This window comes from Osmerus mordax, chromosome 3, assembly GCF_038355195.1.
Source record: "Osmerus mordax isolate fOsmMor3 chromosome 3, fOsmMor3.pri, whole genome shotgun sequence".
NCBI classification, from domain to species: domain Eukaryota; kingdom Metazoa; phylum Chordata; class Actinopteri; order Osmeriformes; family Osmeridae; genus Osmerus; species Osmerus mordax.
Genome location: NC_090052.1, coordinates 21,852,795 through 21,869,900, shown reverse-complemented (window position 1 = coordinate 21,869,900; position 17,106 = coordinate 21,852,795). Strand labels below are relative to the sequence as shown.

The 17,106-nt window shown below is 48.7% G+C and overlaps 1 protein-coding gene across 1 annotated transcript; it reads right to left on the bottom strand.

The window, feature by feature from the left end:
* Window positions 1-1,311: 1,311 nt before the first annotated feature.
* On the bottom strand, window positions 1,312-16,485 carry LOC136940564 (uncharacterized). Its single transcript, XM_067232753.1, has 19 exons — window positions 16,360-16,485; window positions 15,257-15,334; window positions 14,753-14,818; window positions 14,027-14,178; window positions 13,753-13,837; window positions 13,334-13,614; window positions 12,486-12,603; window positions 10,593-10,697; window positions 10,143-10,199; window positions 9,867-9,935; window positions 9,596-9,685; window positions 9,372-9,481; window positions 5,569-9,010; window positions 5,162-5,309; window positions 4,664-4,781; window positions 4,065-4,224; window positions 3,746-3,847; window positions 2,349-2,435; window positions 1,312-2,220 (listed from the first exon to the last, which is right to left on the bottom strand). Exons 1-19 carry the CDS (start codon window positions 16,483-16,485, stop codon window positions 2,062-2,064), a joined length of 5,553 nt encoding a protein of 1,850 aa, XP_067088854.1. The 3' UTR covers window positions 1,312-2,061.
* Between the last annotated feature and the right edge of the window lie 621 nt (window positions 16,486-17,106).

Genomic DNA, 17,106 nt, shown 5'->3' with positions numbered 1-17,106 from the left:
TTCCAAAGGCCCCCGCTGCCGCCACTCCGGGGCCCGGTACGGAAAGGGTCCGGACCCACGCCCTGGGAAAGCGCCCTGTTGGAGCCGGGGTGTATACCTCCGTTTACTGCACACTGGACCCCTCCCTCTAGCCTGGCATCCACACCTGGACCCGGGGGCAGCGCCCCAGCCTCCCCTCCCCCCACACCGTGGCTGATTCCTGGGAGAGGTGAGGGAGATCTGTGAGAGAGGAGAGACCTGGATCTGGTTCCATAGGATGAGATCCTGAAGGCTGGGTCTGGGTGTGAGTGAGCGGGAGCAGGGTGGGGCTTGGTCCCGGGGTGGTTCTGAGGGCGGTTGGTTGCTGGGTTACAACTCCTAGTCAGGCGGTTGTGCCAGCTAAGCTGTTTTGCCAGTCCCAGGTCTGCAGAACTCATCTGACTCCTTGACAGATCCATGGCAACTGGAGAGCAGTCTTGAGAAGAACTTCTGTTTAATCTCTGCAAAAACAAGCCCACAGACAGAATACTTGTAACTATAAACCAGGACATTGCACTGGTACACCAACGACTGCTTGTTTATTTTCTAAATGTTTACTCTAAACCAAAAATTCACAACTACGAAACAACTTTTTGTTTCCGAGTACATTCACTTGACACCATGATATTTGTCATAATTTATTGTGCTGTACCGTGACACTCCGGATCTTTGGGTACTCACCGCTGGACGGTACCTGCTCTAGGTCGCTGGGTCCTGTTTAGCTGGCTTACCAGGGAACCTAGCTGGCTTGAGGATGTTTTTCCAGCTACCGTTGTATCCACCCCATTCCGTCAGAGCAATGTAAAGAACAACAACGACAAAGATGCAGCATTTTGTGCGCCGAACCTGTGTTGACAAGAACTCCACTTGTCTCCAACTGACTAGTATAGCTAGCTAGCGTGCTAGCACATCATGTATTCCAACGAAATATCAACAAAAAAAAAAGTTTTACATCTGGAAACGAGCCGAACCATTGCATTATGTTTTGCAAGGGTTTCTAGACTACGCAGGTATCCTATTTTGTTAAAACAACTGGTTCTGCTGGGTGGTTTACAATCAGCTATGTAGCTAGCATCGCTAGCATTCCGAAGTGCCTCGGAAAGCGTTGCATTCTGGGAGGTAGAGTCGGTTTCCTCCGGGATTTCAACGGTGGAAAGTGATAATGGAGTTAGATCCAGTCCGTGAAACAGATCACACATTTACACCGATTTTTAAAAATGTATTATTTAATTATATTTTATTATACTATGTTAGAAGATAATAATAAGACAATACATATCATTATTTCTCGTTCATGAAAACAATTATGTACGAATCATACAGTCTATGGTCTAAATGGAGGACTTCGAAAACAAGAGTAACCTAAAGCGCTGGGGTGACGAAGTATCATATAAATAATTATTTAACTCTCAAACAGATTTACAAATACAATAAAAAACATTTTAGAAAAAAACTGGCCCTAGGTAGAGGAGGGAATGAGTGAAGGAGGGTGGAGGTGGGGTTTAGCCAGATAAAAGTTGTATCACACACACACTGTTATGTAAACACTGCTGGAACACGTTGCTCCTTTTTTATCCTCAGAAGGAAATCTCTAGCTATATCTGTGAGATGATGACTTGAAACACGCTTTAAAAAAAATGCTGCTATTAAATTTCCTACAGGTTAATAATATTGTATTATATTTGAAGATGTTTTAAATGAAAGAAATCTCCAGATGAACAACTGAAAGGCAACCTCCAAGTTGTGTGTGGTGCCATTGTAACCAAGTTCAATAGGTTGAACTCACTCCTCTGTGAAAAATACCGCCCACCTGTACTGTTGAATTGCAGGCTGTTCGCTGCTTGCTAAAGCGTGGTATGAGTGAGTCAGAGGACTCAAGATCGACCCCAGAGAGTGTGATGGATGGATGGATAAATGCATATATGGATGGATAAAACTGTATTGATGTACAAGGGAATTTGCATCTGTACAACAGCAGTGAACAGGAATAACTGGACATTTTTTATAAAGAAATTGTGACATAAGTGATGAAGCATTGTGGTTCTAACAGGTTCCATTGTGTGTGTGTCCAGCCTCCACCAGCGCCTTGTGAGCCAGCTGGAGGTTCTCTCTGAGCATGCTCAGATCTCTGGTGGCCCGGGTTCTGAACATGCCCAGCTCAGCGGAGAGGTCCTGGTACTGCTCTACGGCTTCTCTCTGATCCTAAGAGACACACAGACACACGCACACACACACACACACACACAGTTAACCCAGTCATACACGAGATAACACTGTATCGATGACTAAGAGTTAACAGGTTGTTGATGTTTGTGATGCTTTGCCTTCACCATGTGGGCTGTCTCTAACTGGTCCTGGAGGAAGATCATCTCCTGCTTCACACACAGAAGCTCACTCTCCGTTACTGTCAGTCTGATCTGAGGGACAGACAGACACAGACATACAGTTATACAGACACAGACATACAGTTATACAGACAGACAGACACAGACATACAGTTATACAGACAGACACAGATATACAGTTATACAGACACAGACATACAGTTATACAGACACAGATATACAGTTATACAGACAGACAGACACAGATATACAGTTATACAGACACAGACATACAGTTATACAGACACAGACATACAGTTATACAGACACAGATATACAGACAGACAGACACAGATATACAGTTATACAGACACAGACATACAGTTATACAGACACAGACATACAGTTATACAGACACAGATATACAGTTATACAGACAGACAGACACAGATATACAGTTATACAGACACAGACATACAGTTATACAGACACAGACATACAGCTATACAGACACAGATATACAGTTATACAGACAGACAGAGATATACAGTTATACAGACACAGATATACAGACAGACAGACACAGATATACAGTTATACAGACAGACAAAGATATACAGTTATACAGACACAGATATACAGTTATACAGACACAGATATACAGTTATACAGACAGCCAGAAAGAGATACAGTTATACGGACAGACAAACAAGCATAGAGACATAAGACAGTTGGACATCCAGACACAAACATGGATAGACAAACACAACACAGGCAGTTTTACAGACAGACTGACTCACAGACACACAGACTGACCAAAGGACAAATAAGTATCAATTGAGAGGCAGACTCGTCTTAGTAACCTTTCGTCTTAGTAACAGTCAAGCAGGAAGCCACAGTTCCTATGTTCTTCAGCATATCAGTGAGCTTCTGTCAGTGAAGTTTTATATACAGTTTGACCCTGATGTTTTTTCAAATGTCGGTAAGGTTCTATCGAATGTCAGTGACAATCTTTAGTGCTGGATCATCTTCCTGGTTGTGTTCGTAGTGTTCAGAGGGACACATTTACATTTACATTTAGTCATTTAGCAGACGCTCTTATCCAGAGCGACTTACAGTAAGTACAGGGACATTCCCCTGAGGCAAGTAGGGTGACGTGCCTTGCCCAAGGACACAACGTCAGTTGGCATGACCGGGAATCGAACTGGCAACCTTCGGATTACTAGCCCGATTCCCTCACCGCTCAGCCAACTGACTCCCTCACATTGTTTTTAGACACCTTGTGTTGGTTTACAACACCAAACACGTGACATCATTCATGGACATAAAAGGTTGGTTTATACTCTTTTAGAGTCAAGTAGTCAATATTGTGTCTCCTAGATGATTTCAGAACATCCACTGACCTCCAGCTCTTCGTGGTGCTGGTCCTGGCAGGGGAGGGTGGACCTCTGGAGGGCCGAGGAACACAGTCTGGTGATCTCTGCTGCTAGCTGGGCGCTTAGCTCCTGCAGGGCGAACAGGAAGGGTATGAGTGTCTAAGGATATCTGCAGGATACTGGTTTACAGTGTGTGACAGTCTGTCAGAGGTGATTCTAAAAACAATGTGAGCTGTGGTGTGTCTGACAATGTGATTGTCGGTGCTTGAGTCTGACGATGATGTGGTGTATGTGTGTGTATGCCACCCGGTAGTGTGTGTAACATGCGTTTGTGTGTGTGTGTGACCTGGTTGCGTGTGCGCAGGTGATGGTTGTCCTTCTGGCTCCTCCCCAGGGCGTGTCTGTGGGATTCCAGGGTCTGTTCCAAGTCCACAGCCTCCACACACCTGAGGCAGTACTGCTGGGACAACACCTCCAGCTCCCGTTGGCAAGAACCCAGCTCCTCACTGCAGAACACACGCAGGCGTGGCAGAAAATCATACACACGAGCAAGAACACGCATACACAAGCACGTCCCAGACACAAACACAAGCACATGCCACACACACACACACACTGACGTTAAATTCAATAAAAAGAACAGAAGTGGGTCTGAGAAATCTCAGAAGAAGGAAATGTTCGACCTAGCTGAGTATACAGATGGAAGGGGACATACATACGATCAGATGGAAGGAGGCAGACAGACAGACAGACAAGCAGACAGGCTGACAGCCAGAGCCAGGAACACAGCAGTGCGGGTGCCAAAAGACACAGCAGACTAAACATTCCTTCCTACATCCTCAACTGTCACTGGTAAAGAGACACAGCCGGTCCTGTCATCCGGCTGCACTGTCAGCTAACTGTGACTGCTACTGCTCCTGTTACTGTTCCAGGTCAGAGTGTTACCTGTGCTGTCTGCACATGTCCTCCAGGTCAGAGTGCCCTCTGCTGCGGTGCTCCTGGACGGCTCTCTGAACCTCTCTCTCCAGCTCCACACGGTAGGCGCTCTTCATGGCTGCAATAGCTGACAACAGAATTTAGACCCCTTAGAAACAGACACACACTTGCAGACACACGCACACACACAGAGACCCCTTCTCTCACACATACACAAAAACTTCACACACAGATAGATCCCCCCCACGTCTCTCTCTATCTCTCACACACACACACACAGATAGATCCCCCCCACGTCTCTCTCTCTCTATCTCTCTCTCACACACACACACACACACACACACACACACACACACACACACACACACACACACACACACAGAGAGACCCTTTCTCTCACACATACAAAAACACTTCACACACAGATAGATCCCCCCCACGTCTCTCTCTATCTCTCTCTCACACACACACACACACACACACTCTCACACACACACAGGCCTGTACCAGTGACAGTAGCAGCGGTCTCCTCCTCCAGCAGTCGGTCTCTCTCTCTCCGCAGGCTGGCCAGCTTTCGCTGGTGTCTCTGGCTCAGCTCCTCCAACACTCTCTGGTGAGACTCTTCCATGGAGGTCAAGCCCTGCTTATAGCTGCTCTGTAGAGAGAGAGGGGAGGTTGGCACGATTAAATCATTGATTGGTTGATTTATTTATTTGTTGATTGGTAATTGGTTGATTGATTTATTGGCTGGTCAGTGATGAGTTGATTAAGAGAGATATTCTAAGAAGGGGAATGTATTATCAAACATGAGGTATTGGTAAACTGTTTTTATGAACTGAATTGATAATATGATATTGGTTATTGATTATATTATATTCATTTGTATAATCTAAAAAGACAGCAAACAGTCCTACCTTTAGCCTCTCTATATCCTGTTCTTGTTTCAGTTGCAGAGACGCCATACTCCCATCATGCTCTGCTCTCATCTCCTCCAACACCAGAGAGAGACCCATCTCCAGATCCCTCACTCTGGCCCGCAGTGACAACACATCTTCTTCCTGTTTAAGGCTTCCCACTTCCTGTCCCCTCTCCACCTGCTCATCACCGTGTCCCCGTGGGCAGTCTGAGGTGTTTGTAAGAGACTCAACAATGACTTCTTCCACTGGCACGTTGTCTATAACTGACCCTTCTTCCTGTAGCCTCCCAAGCCCTTGTCCGTCATTTAAAACGGTCCCCTCTTTCTTAGGGTCCCTAGCCTCCATTTGACCTGAAACGTCTTGGGTGGTCCTCTCTGTCAACTGCTCCTCCGCTGGTTCCAGTACCTCTGTGACAGGTTCCCATGAGCCCCTGCCCTGCCGAGGACCGGCCCCTTCATGACCTCCTGGACCCCACCTCGGCCCCCCCAGTTCATCCAGGCTGCCCTTCAGCCCCCGGTCCTCCCCCCCCAGGCTGAGGCAGCGTCTGCAGGGCAGAGAGGGGGAGAGGAGGGCCTGTCTGGTCCTCTGGTCCTCTCTCTGGTGCTGGGCCTGCAGCATGCTGATCAGGTAGGCAGTGAGGGTCTCTACAGCAGCTAGGTGAGCGATGGACAACCCGGGGGACTGAAGACTGGGCAGCTTGCTTAGCCTGGTCGCCATGAACCAGAGCTGATCATTGGATGGACTTCTGGGCCGGAGCTGCTCATTGGCTGAGCACCTGAGCAAGCGGACAATGTGGTTGAGCAGTGACATCTTCACCCGGGTGACCTCCATGAAGCGACCGCTGATGATGTCATTTGTGTCCGTCGATGTCATTGTGATGTCATCCGTGTTATTCTCTCCGATGTACGACATACCACTCTCCTTGTCAGGGCCTATGTCTGAATCTTTAGAAGGCCTGTTGCAGTTCATTCCGTCCCCCCCTGCACCAGTGTCTGTGTGTGTCTGTGTGAGACTGTAAGCTAACAACAGCATCTGCTTCTCAACCACCACCCGTTCTACCACCTCACTGAGAACCAGCCTGTCTGGCCGTCCCTCCCCCTCCCTCTCCTGGGATTGGTTACCCTTCAGATCAATCAGCAGCGTGGCCCAAAACTCCTCCTCCAGCCGCAGCTGATTGGCCACAGTCAGCTTGACTTTATCCTCCTCTCCGTCCAGCGCCACCTTGACCAGGCTCATGCTTGACCTGTCAATCATCTCCAGGACTCCACCCATAACTCTAGACCTCAGCACCATCTCCTCCACCACTTTCTGTAACCTTCCGTCCTCTGACTCTGATGAACCCGATTGTCGCCATGCCTCCTGTCGTCTGCCCTTCTCTCCTCTCTCCTCCTCCTCCATCCTTCTCTCCTTCTCTAGCTCTCCATGTAACCTCCATATGACCTCGGTCTCTGAAACTGCAGTACTCTGAGTCTGCAGCCTCTCTGCCTCTGCATCCCTCTCTACCTGCAGCGCTGAGTCCTCCTGTGTCTGCAGCTCCGGATCTGCAGTGTCGTAGTTCTCCTCTCCCAACACTTTCTCCTCCTCCTCCGCCGCCTCCTCCTCCTTTAGGCCTATATCCTCCTTCTCCCGAATAACCTTCTCTTTCACTTTCTCCTCTACCCTTTTCCAGTCTTCCTCCTCCTCTTCCTCCTCCTCTTCCTCTTCCTCTTCCTCCTCCTCCTCCCCTGTCTCAGGGGAGCAGCTCAGGCCCTGCAGCATGGCCTCTCTGACCTGCAGCCGAGTCTCGGTGTCCCTCAGACGATCTTCAAGGGAAGCGAGGAGGAACTGGGCCTCTTGGAGCTGGTGGGTCCTCTGGCGCAGCTCTGCCTCCAGGCCCTCCGCCTCCAGGCCCTCAGCCCTTACCCGACTGGCCAGCTTCTCCTCCAGGGAACCTTGGGGCTCGCTCAGCCTGACGGACAGCTCTGCTCTCAGCCTCTCTATCTCCCTGTCTGCCTCGGTCAGCTGGTTCACCATCTCCTGGTTGCGCTGGTCCAGAGCCTGGTTCTGCTTGGTTAGCAGGGATACTTCTTGGGCCAGCTGTCCCACTGAGAGGCCTGGCTCTGGGCTCGCGCCTGGGTCCGGACCTGGGTCTGTCTGCTCCTCTCTGGACCTGAAGTCCTCATAGATGTTGACGTTGTCAGCCAGTTTCTTGGACATCTGCCCAGTCACCTCCATGACGGGTATATCAGAGCTCCATGCTCTTCTTCCTGTGTCGGTCTCTGGCCTCGATGCCCCCCGCTGATGCCCTCCTCTGTCCAGCGTTGTATCCAGGTCAGGCCCTCTGCTCAGTCCGCTTTGCCCAGAATGAGGTTGAGGGGCATGGGGGAGCTCACTGTCCAGGACTGGGGAGGATGTGGGGGTGAGAGCCAGCTCAGAGCAGACTGGGGTCCATCCCCCTAGCTCCTGCAAGTTACCCTCAGTATCACGAAGCCAGATGCTGGGAGGCTTAGGGTCTGAGTATTGTGGAATATGACTGGTTGAGACTGGCGTAGGCGAGACAAGCTGTTCCCTATTGGCTAAGGCTGACGGGAGGAAGTCAAGCTGGTTGGATTCAGAGGAGCTAGGAGGTTCCTGGTTGGTTGAGAGCGACTGTGCGAGGTCCAGCTGTTGCTGCTGGTTTTGTCGGATCACATCCTGCTGCAGCAGGACCTGGCTGGTCTCCTGGTAAACCAGGTGATCTGTGTACTGGTCTTCATGTTGTGATGGTACAGCACTGGGAGGGTCGGAATCTAATGGTACAGTCCTTGGGGGTTCAGAGTTTAATGGTACAGTCCTTCGGGTCTCTGCTTGTAATGGAACGGTCTTGTCCTCTCTGAAGACAGTTCTCTCCACCTGCTGCCAGCACCTCTCTATCTCCTCCTGGACCCTCCTCTGTGCCTGGGGGGAGCAGAGGGAAGCACCCTCCTCTCTGCTGCCATCCAGCTCCAGCTCCCAGCCCAGAGGGAAGCCCAGCACGCTCTCGTACCTCCTCCTCCTGTCCTCACGCCTCTTCCTCCCATCCTGCTCCCAGAGACCTATCCGGGCCGGGGCTGGAGCTGGGGCTGGGGCTGGATCAGAGATAGAGGCTGTGGCTGGGGCTGGAGCAGAGATAGAGGCTGGGGCTGGGGCTGGAGCAGAGATAGAGGCAGGGGCTGGATCAGAGATAGGGGCTGGAGCTGGCATTGAGGCTGGGGTGGGTGAAGGCGTTAGCTGGGCCAGGGGCCTGAACTCGGCCCAGTCAAATGTCTTGGAGCGTCCCTCCTGCCTCCTCTCCCGCACCCGGCTCTGTCTGGTGCTCAGCCCCAGGCCCAGGGCTCCCTCCCTGGGCTTTGGACCGCTGTCTGTGGGCCGGGACTCCTGGGTCACATCAGGCCTGGGGAGGACCTCCGGAGGGCTGCAGGGGGGACGCGGGCCCGGAAGGCTGCTTCACAAACCCAGAGCAGAGAGGAGGTAAATACATGACGTACTATAACCCCTCAGATTAGACTAGCCCAAAATCCTGCCAGCAGTTGTAGTGGATTGCTCGCTGTCACTGAAGCTATAGTCACATGAGCACATAGACAAGTTATTGTCAGTAATGTTGCAGTGAGGTTATAACTTTCTGGTTGTGTATTACTAAGGATTGAGGGAGGGGGGATTCAGAGGGACTGAGGGTAGATACTGTAATACTGTAGTGTCCTGTAGACACTTTGTAGATAATATAGACAGCATATAAATTCTGTTTGTGTGCCAGCTCTTAACCATCTCGTTTCCCTGCGGTGTTCAGGACGGTGTTGGTGTACCTGGCCACGTCGGGGGCGTTGAACGGACGCACGTTCTTCATGAGGGCTTGGATCCAGTTCCTCCGGATGCCTGCCGTCATGGCTGACAGCGTGTGCACACACTGCAGGGTCTGTAGGCAGGGGCAGGAACACAGCACGGAGAGACGGTTCAGTAGTTATAATAAAGTACAATATGATGTGATGATGCGTATGAATACTGAATAAGGAGGGTGAGGAGGACTGACGTGGATCTGGAAGCCGTAGTTCCTGGGGACCTGGTACTCAGACACACCGTGACAGTCCGTCAGGTCGATCTCTCCATCCAGGTCTGAGGCCTGTCCAGAGAACAGACACCAGACAAGATGTTAGAGAGACAAGATGTTAGAGATATAAGCTGTCTCAGAGAGACAAGATGTTAGAGAGACAAGCTGTCTCGACAAGCTGTCTCAGAGAGAGTGGTTAGTGAGATCAAGCCTGCTCATAGAGATCAACTGATAAGCATCCACACCAACTTGCCTCTTCTGCCAGAGAGTCCTTGTAGTAGAGAAGACTGTCCGCAGAGAGAACAAACCAGAACTTCTTCCACTAGGGGGCGGTAGAGACAACATATTTTTAATGTTAAGTACGTACACTCACTTGTGTAAGAAATCATGAATATAATTCAAATGTATTAAGCTGTAACTCAATACATTTAAATTGGTATAAATATAATAATACAATTTTTCTGCTTGAGGGTTTATGACACAAAAAAATTATGTGAGTGGCTGATCCAGCTAAATGAACATGATCTACCTGGTCCTCTTGGTCTAATTTGACCATCCATCCTTTCTTGAAGTTTAGTAGATCAGGCTGTAAGGAAGGTGGGTTAGTGTTCAGACTAGAAGGTCAGAGGTCACTGGACAACAATGGGTGTAATATTTGAACAATTCAAATGGCTTCTCTTCTACTACGGAAGTTTATATTTCAGCAAACATATTTTTATGTTCACCCAGAAACACTCCCATACACACTGATCCACACCCAACCACACACACACACTTATCTACACCCAAACACACACACACACACACACTCATCTACACCTGGACACACTCATACACACTCAACAACACCCAGACAAACCCACACCCATACACACACTCACACATACACATACTGACACACACACTCATCCACACCCAGATAGACACACACACACTCCACCCTCGCACACACACCCTCCACGCACGCTCGCACCCCCACCGTCATGGTGGACTCGGTGGTCCTGCGGTCCAGAGACTTGGCCCTCCTCTGGGGAGGCGGGAGGGAGAGCTGGGGGGCTGGGCCCTCTGCACAGGACTGCAGCTTCTGGAGGAGACAACAGAAACTGGTTAGAGAGGTTCAGAAACACTCAAACCAGGAGAGAAAGATCCAGAAACACTCAAACCAGGAGACAGAGATCCAGAAACACTCAAACCAGGAGACAGAGATCAAGAAACACTCAAACCAGGAGACAGAGATCCAGAAACACACTAACAAAGAGAGAAAGATCCAGAAACATTCAAACAAAGAGAGAAAAATCCAGAAACACTCAAACAAAGAGAGAAAGATCCAGAAACATTCAAACAAAGAGAGAAAGATCCAGAAACACTCAAACCAGGAGAAAATTATCCAGAAACACTCAAACCAGGAGACAGAGATCCAGACACTCATCCAAACACTCATCTTAATACTTAAAGTACACCTACACACACACAAAAGGTTGCTTCAAAGTCTAAATGCCCTTTGGCTAGAAACTAAAGACAGAAGCTTCATTTACTATATGATTCTGTCATCAGAACATTCTTTATTCACTCCACTTATTTGCCTCCCTCTCTCCCTCTCCTCTTTTCTCTTTTCCCCTCTCTCTCCCTCTGGCATCATCTCTCCCTCTCATTCTTATGCTTTTTTTCTCTTTCTTACATAATTCTTTAAATAGAACGAAGATAACGTAATAGCTACAAAGTCTTCTCTGTTTGTACTTAGTCACTGAACACTCAACACCGAACACGCACACACACACACACACACACACACACAAACACTATACAAACCTCCATCCGGGAAAGAGGACAAGTCTGTAGTCTCTCTTCTCCCCCCCCCCCCCCCAAACCCCCTTCCATCACACAGAGGGTGTTGTGTTTTTGTCAAAGACAGTGTTGTGTTGGTGTGAGAGACAACATTTAGTCACCTCCTTAATCAGTAGGACCCAGTCAGACAACATGGAAACTGACATCCACAAACAGATGTTCCCTAGGGCGGCATGTCTAATGGGTTGAGCACACACACACATTCAGTCATTTAGCAGACGCTCTTATCCAGAGCAACTTACTGTAAGTACAGGGACATTCCCGAGGCAAGTAGGGTGAAGTGCCTTGCCCAAGGACACAACGTCATTTTGCGCAGCCAGAAATCGAACCAGCAACCTTATGATTACTAGCCCAATTCCCTAACCGCTCAGCCACCTGACACACCCACACACACACACACACCCACAAGCACACACTCCAAACAGTATCCAGCCTTGGAACATATCTATTAGAGGAATGTTATCTTGAAATTACAGTACAGGGAACAGAACAAGAACAAGAACAGAGAACAGGACTCAAAACCTGTAAGCCTCAGGAAACTGACACGCACACCTGCACGCACACACCCGCACACACTCGCGCAAACACACACACTAGTGCACACACGCACACGTACACACACAAAACACATACACACACACAAACACAATATTAAATGAATCACCTCCCCTCCCTCTGCTGCACGCAGGAACACGTCAGGACAAGGCCTGTGTTTTCCATGCATCACATGCCTAACCCTCATCGCCTCATCAAACCCACACACACATACGATAGTGCTGAATGCCAGAGTAGAGCCTCTCTCACACATACACACATAAACACAATGCTGTTTGAGCTGTGAAGTGACATTGACATCTGGTCTTGTGAGTCATGTTTCGACAGGTCATTCATGAGCAAGAGGAACCAGCTGTGAAGAGGGGTACGTCTGTCTGTCTGTGTGTGTGTGTGTGTGTGTGTGTACCCAATCTTTAGACCAGACAGGTCATTCCCCTCTGAATCAGACAGCAGAGAGATCAGGAAACCTTACCTCTCGCTGGTGGCTCCGCCCCTTCCTGTATGTGTCTTGTCCAACTTCCTGCTCTGTGTCGATCCTCCCAGGTTTCCCCTGTTCCAATCCCATCAGCCCCTCTGCTTCCTTGCGGCGCCTGGAAAGTAGCAGAGCGAAACAGGCATGTCGGATCAGCTGATCCTTTACCCCTGACGGAGCAGGTGACAGTCTTACGCTAGACCACAGCCATTGAGCCACTGTAGCAGCCATAATCAGTAGCGTTCTGTTACAGGAAGTGACGTCAGCACGGCACAGTGTTCATCTCTACATATCTTATATCAGTGAAAGATTGTGGCAACAGATTCTCCCGACAGCATGTTAATCTAATGCTCTGTCTAAAGCAAACTATTGGCCCTGCTTTGTCTCCCTATCTGCCCCTCAGTTTGAGGGCCAGTGTCGTACATGATGTTGAGGCTCCAGAGGGGAGGATGTCTTCATAGCTACATTGAGAGCCTCTAATGGAGGGGTACTGCGCTTTGATCTGGCACTGAGCTGTGTGTGTGTGTGTGTGTACAGTTTAGTACTACTGGGAAGGACTGAGGCATCAGATGTGATGTCGGTGCTAATTGCTAACACATTGACCCTCATTTCCTCCTCACTTCTCCTCCTTCTCCAAACAAGCTGCACGCATGCTACTGCAGCGCCAGTCATTAACAAGACAAGAAACACAGACCAGGATGCGCCACAGGGTCATGTGATACGCACGGGTGCGTGTCACATGCAAACGCCTTCAAAAGTGGCTTCACTGTAAACACACACTGTGTGCTGTAACCAGGTACAGTATGCGAGAGAGCCACTCGTAGGCAGGTTAGGATGGAGCCTCTCACCTCCTCTCTGACTTCTGGGTGTCGTTGCGTTTGACTGATGAGCTGGTGTTTGTCTCTGTTTGTCCCTCCGAGGACAAAGGGTCAAGGCTGGGGTTCGGTCTGGGGTTGGTGGGAGGGAAAAGGTCAATATCCCCACTGGCCAGGGAGTACATAGAGCTGGCAGGGCCACTTGTGCAGGAGGAGATGGGGCAGGGGCAGGGGATGGGGCTGAATACAGGTATCGGACTCTCCAAGTCAGGGAAACAGAACTCAGTAGCTGTCATCTTTGCCGGACTTAGTTCCTGATAATAAAAAACATGAATATTTTGAATTAAACAAATATTAGAAAATGATGAAGTGAGCAGAGTTGTTTGTGAGTGTTTCACAGTCACGTATGGGGCATGTGTACAGATGGGGTGACCACTGTGTGTGTTCCTCACCTGGAAGGAGGAAATTTCAACCTTGCGTTTCTTCTTCAGATTCAGTTTGTTGGTCAGAGGATACACAGCTAACTGCTCACTCCAGCTGAAGACACACGAGACATGAGATGGTCCAGCTCAACTATGTGAGCACAGTCTGGTCTGGTCTACGTATGAGAGCAGTACCAAACCTACTGCCTATGTAACCGTAACGTCTGTTCTGTCACAAGCACTGACCCAGAAAGACGTTTCCAGTGGTACATGTATTAAAGCCGTAGGTACCAGAGGTACTGACCCGTTGATGATCTCACGACTCTCCCCCCTGATGTAGAGCTCCAGGTCGGGGCTGACGATGCAGAGGGCGTGCCTCTGGCCGGTCCGGGGCTGGGCGTCCACCACATCCGTACACTGGTTCATGTTCACCATGCCCTGGGGGAGGGTGCAGGGCTGGGGGTGGGGTGGGGTGGGGAGATATGCGGTAGTGGTAGAGGGAGACAGACAGACAGGGCGATGGGAGAGGAGAGGGGGAAGGGGGGAGGAGTTTGTGATTTGATAAGATGAGAGAGGGGTAAAAAGGGGAGAAGGACATGTGGATGGTGAGAGTAGAGAAGGAGAGAGGGGAGAGAGAGAGAGAGAGAGAGAGAGAGAGAGAGAGAGAGAGAGAGAGATTGGGGTAGAGAGGGGGATGGTGAGCATTAGACAACCCACTAAGCCTAAATCTTCTGCCCTGCTGATGGCCACAACATCTGGCACAAAGATGCAGCCTGGTTATATACTGTACAGTGTGTGTGTGTGTGTGTGTGTGTGTGTGTGTGTGTGTGTGTGTGTGTGCGTGTGTGCGTGTGTGTAAGAAACAGAGGGGGAGGGTTGCCTGTCAAGATGTACAGTGAGCATGTGTCTGTGTTTATGTGTGTGTTGGTGTTTGAGAAAGGAGAGATGTTTGTGTCTACATACAGGACGTGTATGTGTGTGTGTTCCTCTCCTACACAAGGTGAGGAGTGGAGGTAGAGGCGTATCTCACCTGCTCATCCAGGGCGAAGCTTAGACTGCCATGTTCATACAGGATGAAGAAACGCCTCTGCCACTTCTAACAACGACAAGTCAGACAGCACCAATGAGAGATCAGATAGTTAGAACCAAAGAGAGATCAGTCAGACAGCACCAATGAGAGATCAGATAGTTAGCACCAATGAGAGATCAGATAGTTAGCACCAATGAGAGATCAGATAGTTAGAACCAATGAGAGATCAGTCAGACAGCATCAATGAGAGATCAGATAGTTAGAACCAATGAGAGATCAGATAGTTAGCACCAATGAGAGATCAGATAGTTAGAACCAATGAGAGGTCAGACAGTTTGAACCAATGAGAGATTTATCTCCCCTATCTGTTCATCCATCTATCTATCTACCTGCCTGCAGTGCCCCTCCCCTTCTCCCTCCCCTCTCTTTCCCCCCCTATCTCTCTTCTGAAACACTACGTGAACATAATACGCACACATATGTACACACACACACGCTGCTCACCCTTGACCTCTGCACGGGGTTGTCGAAGTCGGTCCCCGTCGGCGCGAGGCAGAGCCAACCCCCGTAGACGGGTTTAGCCTGGAGGACGGGGAACCAGGAAGGGAGAGGGGAACAGGGGTTTTACATTTGGAATTCTTGCCTACAATAATTCCATCTTCGAAATACCCTGTGCAAAAGCAATTATGTACAACAGATCCTCTGCATTGGACATGTTTAAATGTGGTTGTGTAAGTAACGCTATGTGTAAGTAAGTAATCGAATTAAAATATGTCTCGTGACTTATTTTAGTGAGTGTTGACAGTGTCGTGCATGATGAGCCTTTCTGTGATGTGGACAGTCGTACTCCGGGTCAACCCCCTCATCCCCTCGGCCTCACCACCTCAATCCACATTGAGGACCCCGTCAAGACCTCTGACACAATTAAACTGCCAAAGGCGACTCTTGGCATTCGACTGTAAGTGTGACGGGAGGATTCGGCCAGAGGCGCAATGTTGAGCAACACCGGGTAAATTACAGGGCTACAATCAGCGGCACAAGAACAAGCAAGATATGTTGGCTTCAGTAGGCTATTGCAGCCGAGTAGCAACCTGTTTAACGACGCCTGTCATACAGTAAGGTGCTTGAACATTCAAATAGGCAAAACGAAATGTGACGTTTTGTTGGAATAGTCGCTGGTGCTGTTTGTTCGAGAAAGTATAGGCTACGGTAGTCTATAGACCTTACATTAGGAAAAGCGTTTTGAACATTCTGCAGGCAACACATCGTTTTCACGAGATAACCTACATGGCCGCCCATCACAAACACATTTACAAGTAAACCAAGAAATCACGTAAATTAACCCAAAACAACTTTAATCAACATCTCGCTTCTATATTTGTATATTTTGAAAGTTAAGATATTATAATTTGCGGTCAAGTAAAATTGAACTCAGATTATGGTTATGGTTTGGGTAGGATTACTTGGATTACATGCGAAACCACAATCCGTGACGCGACGGCAGCAATGAAAAGCTTTCTCAATTAGGCTACCCTGTCTCTGTCCAGCTCATTAGTCTATATGTTTAGGCTATAGGCTACAATCAACACAATTAGATGTTTGATTACCTTGTCATTTCCATGGTCTGTCAAAAGGTGAAGTTCCCGAGACTTAAAGCAATTCTGACATTTACTTTTATTAAAAATATTCGCTTGGAATTTGTTGCAAGGACTGTTTACTTTTTCTCCCGACATGTCAGAAACTATTCAGAGAAAATAAAAACGGTTTCCGATTACTATAGTTTTTTAAATAGAGCAGCGGGTCATCCCAATCTCCATCAAATCCCGTGGGTTTGTGCTCGCTCACTGCTCCGTCGCCGACCTCAAACCGATAATACTCTCTCTACCATAGACTGTATGTACAAGTGAATGGGACGTCCGACCTGGTGCTCAACGGTGCCGGGCATGCTGCCCTCTAGTGGCTGAGCAAAGAAGCTGCAGAAAGCTGCAGAAATGCCTAAAGTCTGCAAGTAGATGGCTTGGTTCAGTTCCTTAACTTTTTTACTATTTAATAGACCGTCTCTCAAATTATTTACATTTTCTCTCAGGGTTTAGGTAGGATTATAGTCTTACAATAGCCTTCTAACCAAACTAAACTAAAGAGAATCTTCCTGAGATTAACAAGAGTTTGGCGGAGAGGAGAGAGACGATATTTATGAAACTATGTGAAGGTGAAGTCCCACATCTCACATGAATACAATGTAGGCTAACTTTTAAGTTCAAATAAACCATTTTACCAAATGAGCAAAAAAAAGTTAATAACAACAAAAACAGGTGAGGGATTAGGGCAGGGGGGTCGGGGGTCAAGGCAGGGGT

Excerpts from the sequence above, each read along its gene's own strand:
- LOC136940564 (XM_067232753.1), bottom strand. The coding sequence starts at position 16,485 with ATGTCGGGAGAAAAAGTAAACAGTCCTTGCAACAAATTCCAAGCGAAT. Across the intron at positions 15,335-16,359 it reads CAGACCATGGAAATGACAAG|GCTAAACCCGTCTACGGGGG; the intron begins GTAATCAAACAT and ends CCCGTCCTCCAG. Across the intron at positions 10,698-12,485 it reads GGCGGAGCCACCAGCGAGAG|AAGCTGCAGTCCTGTGCAGA; the intron begins GTAAGGTTTCCT and ends TGTCTCCTCCAG.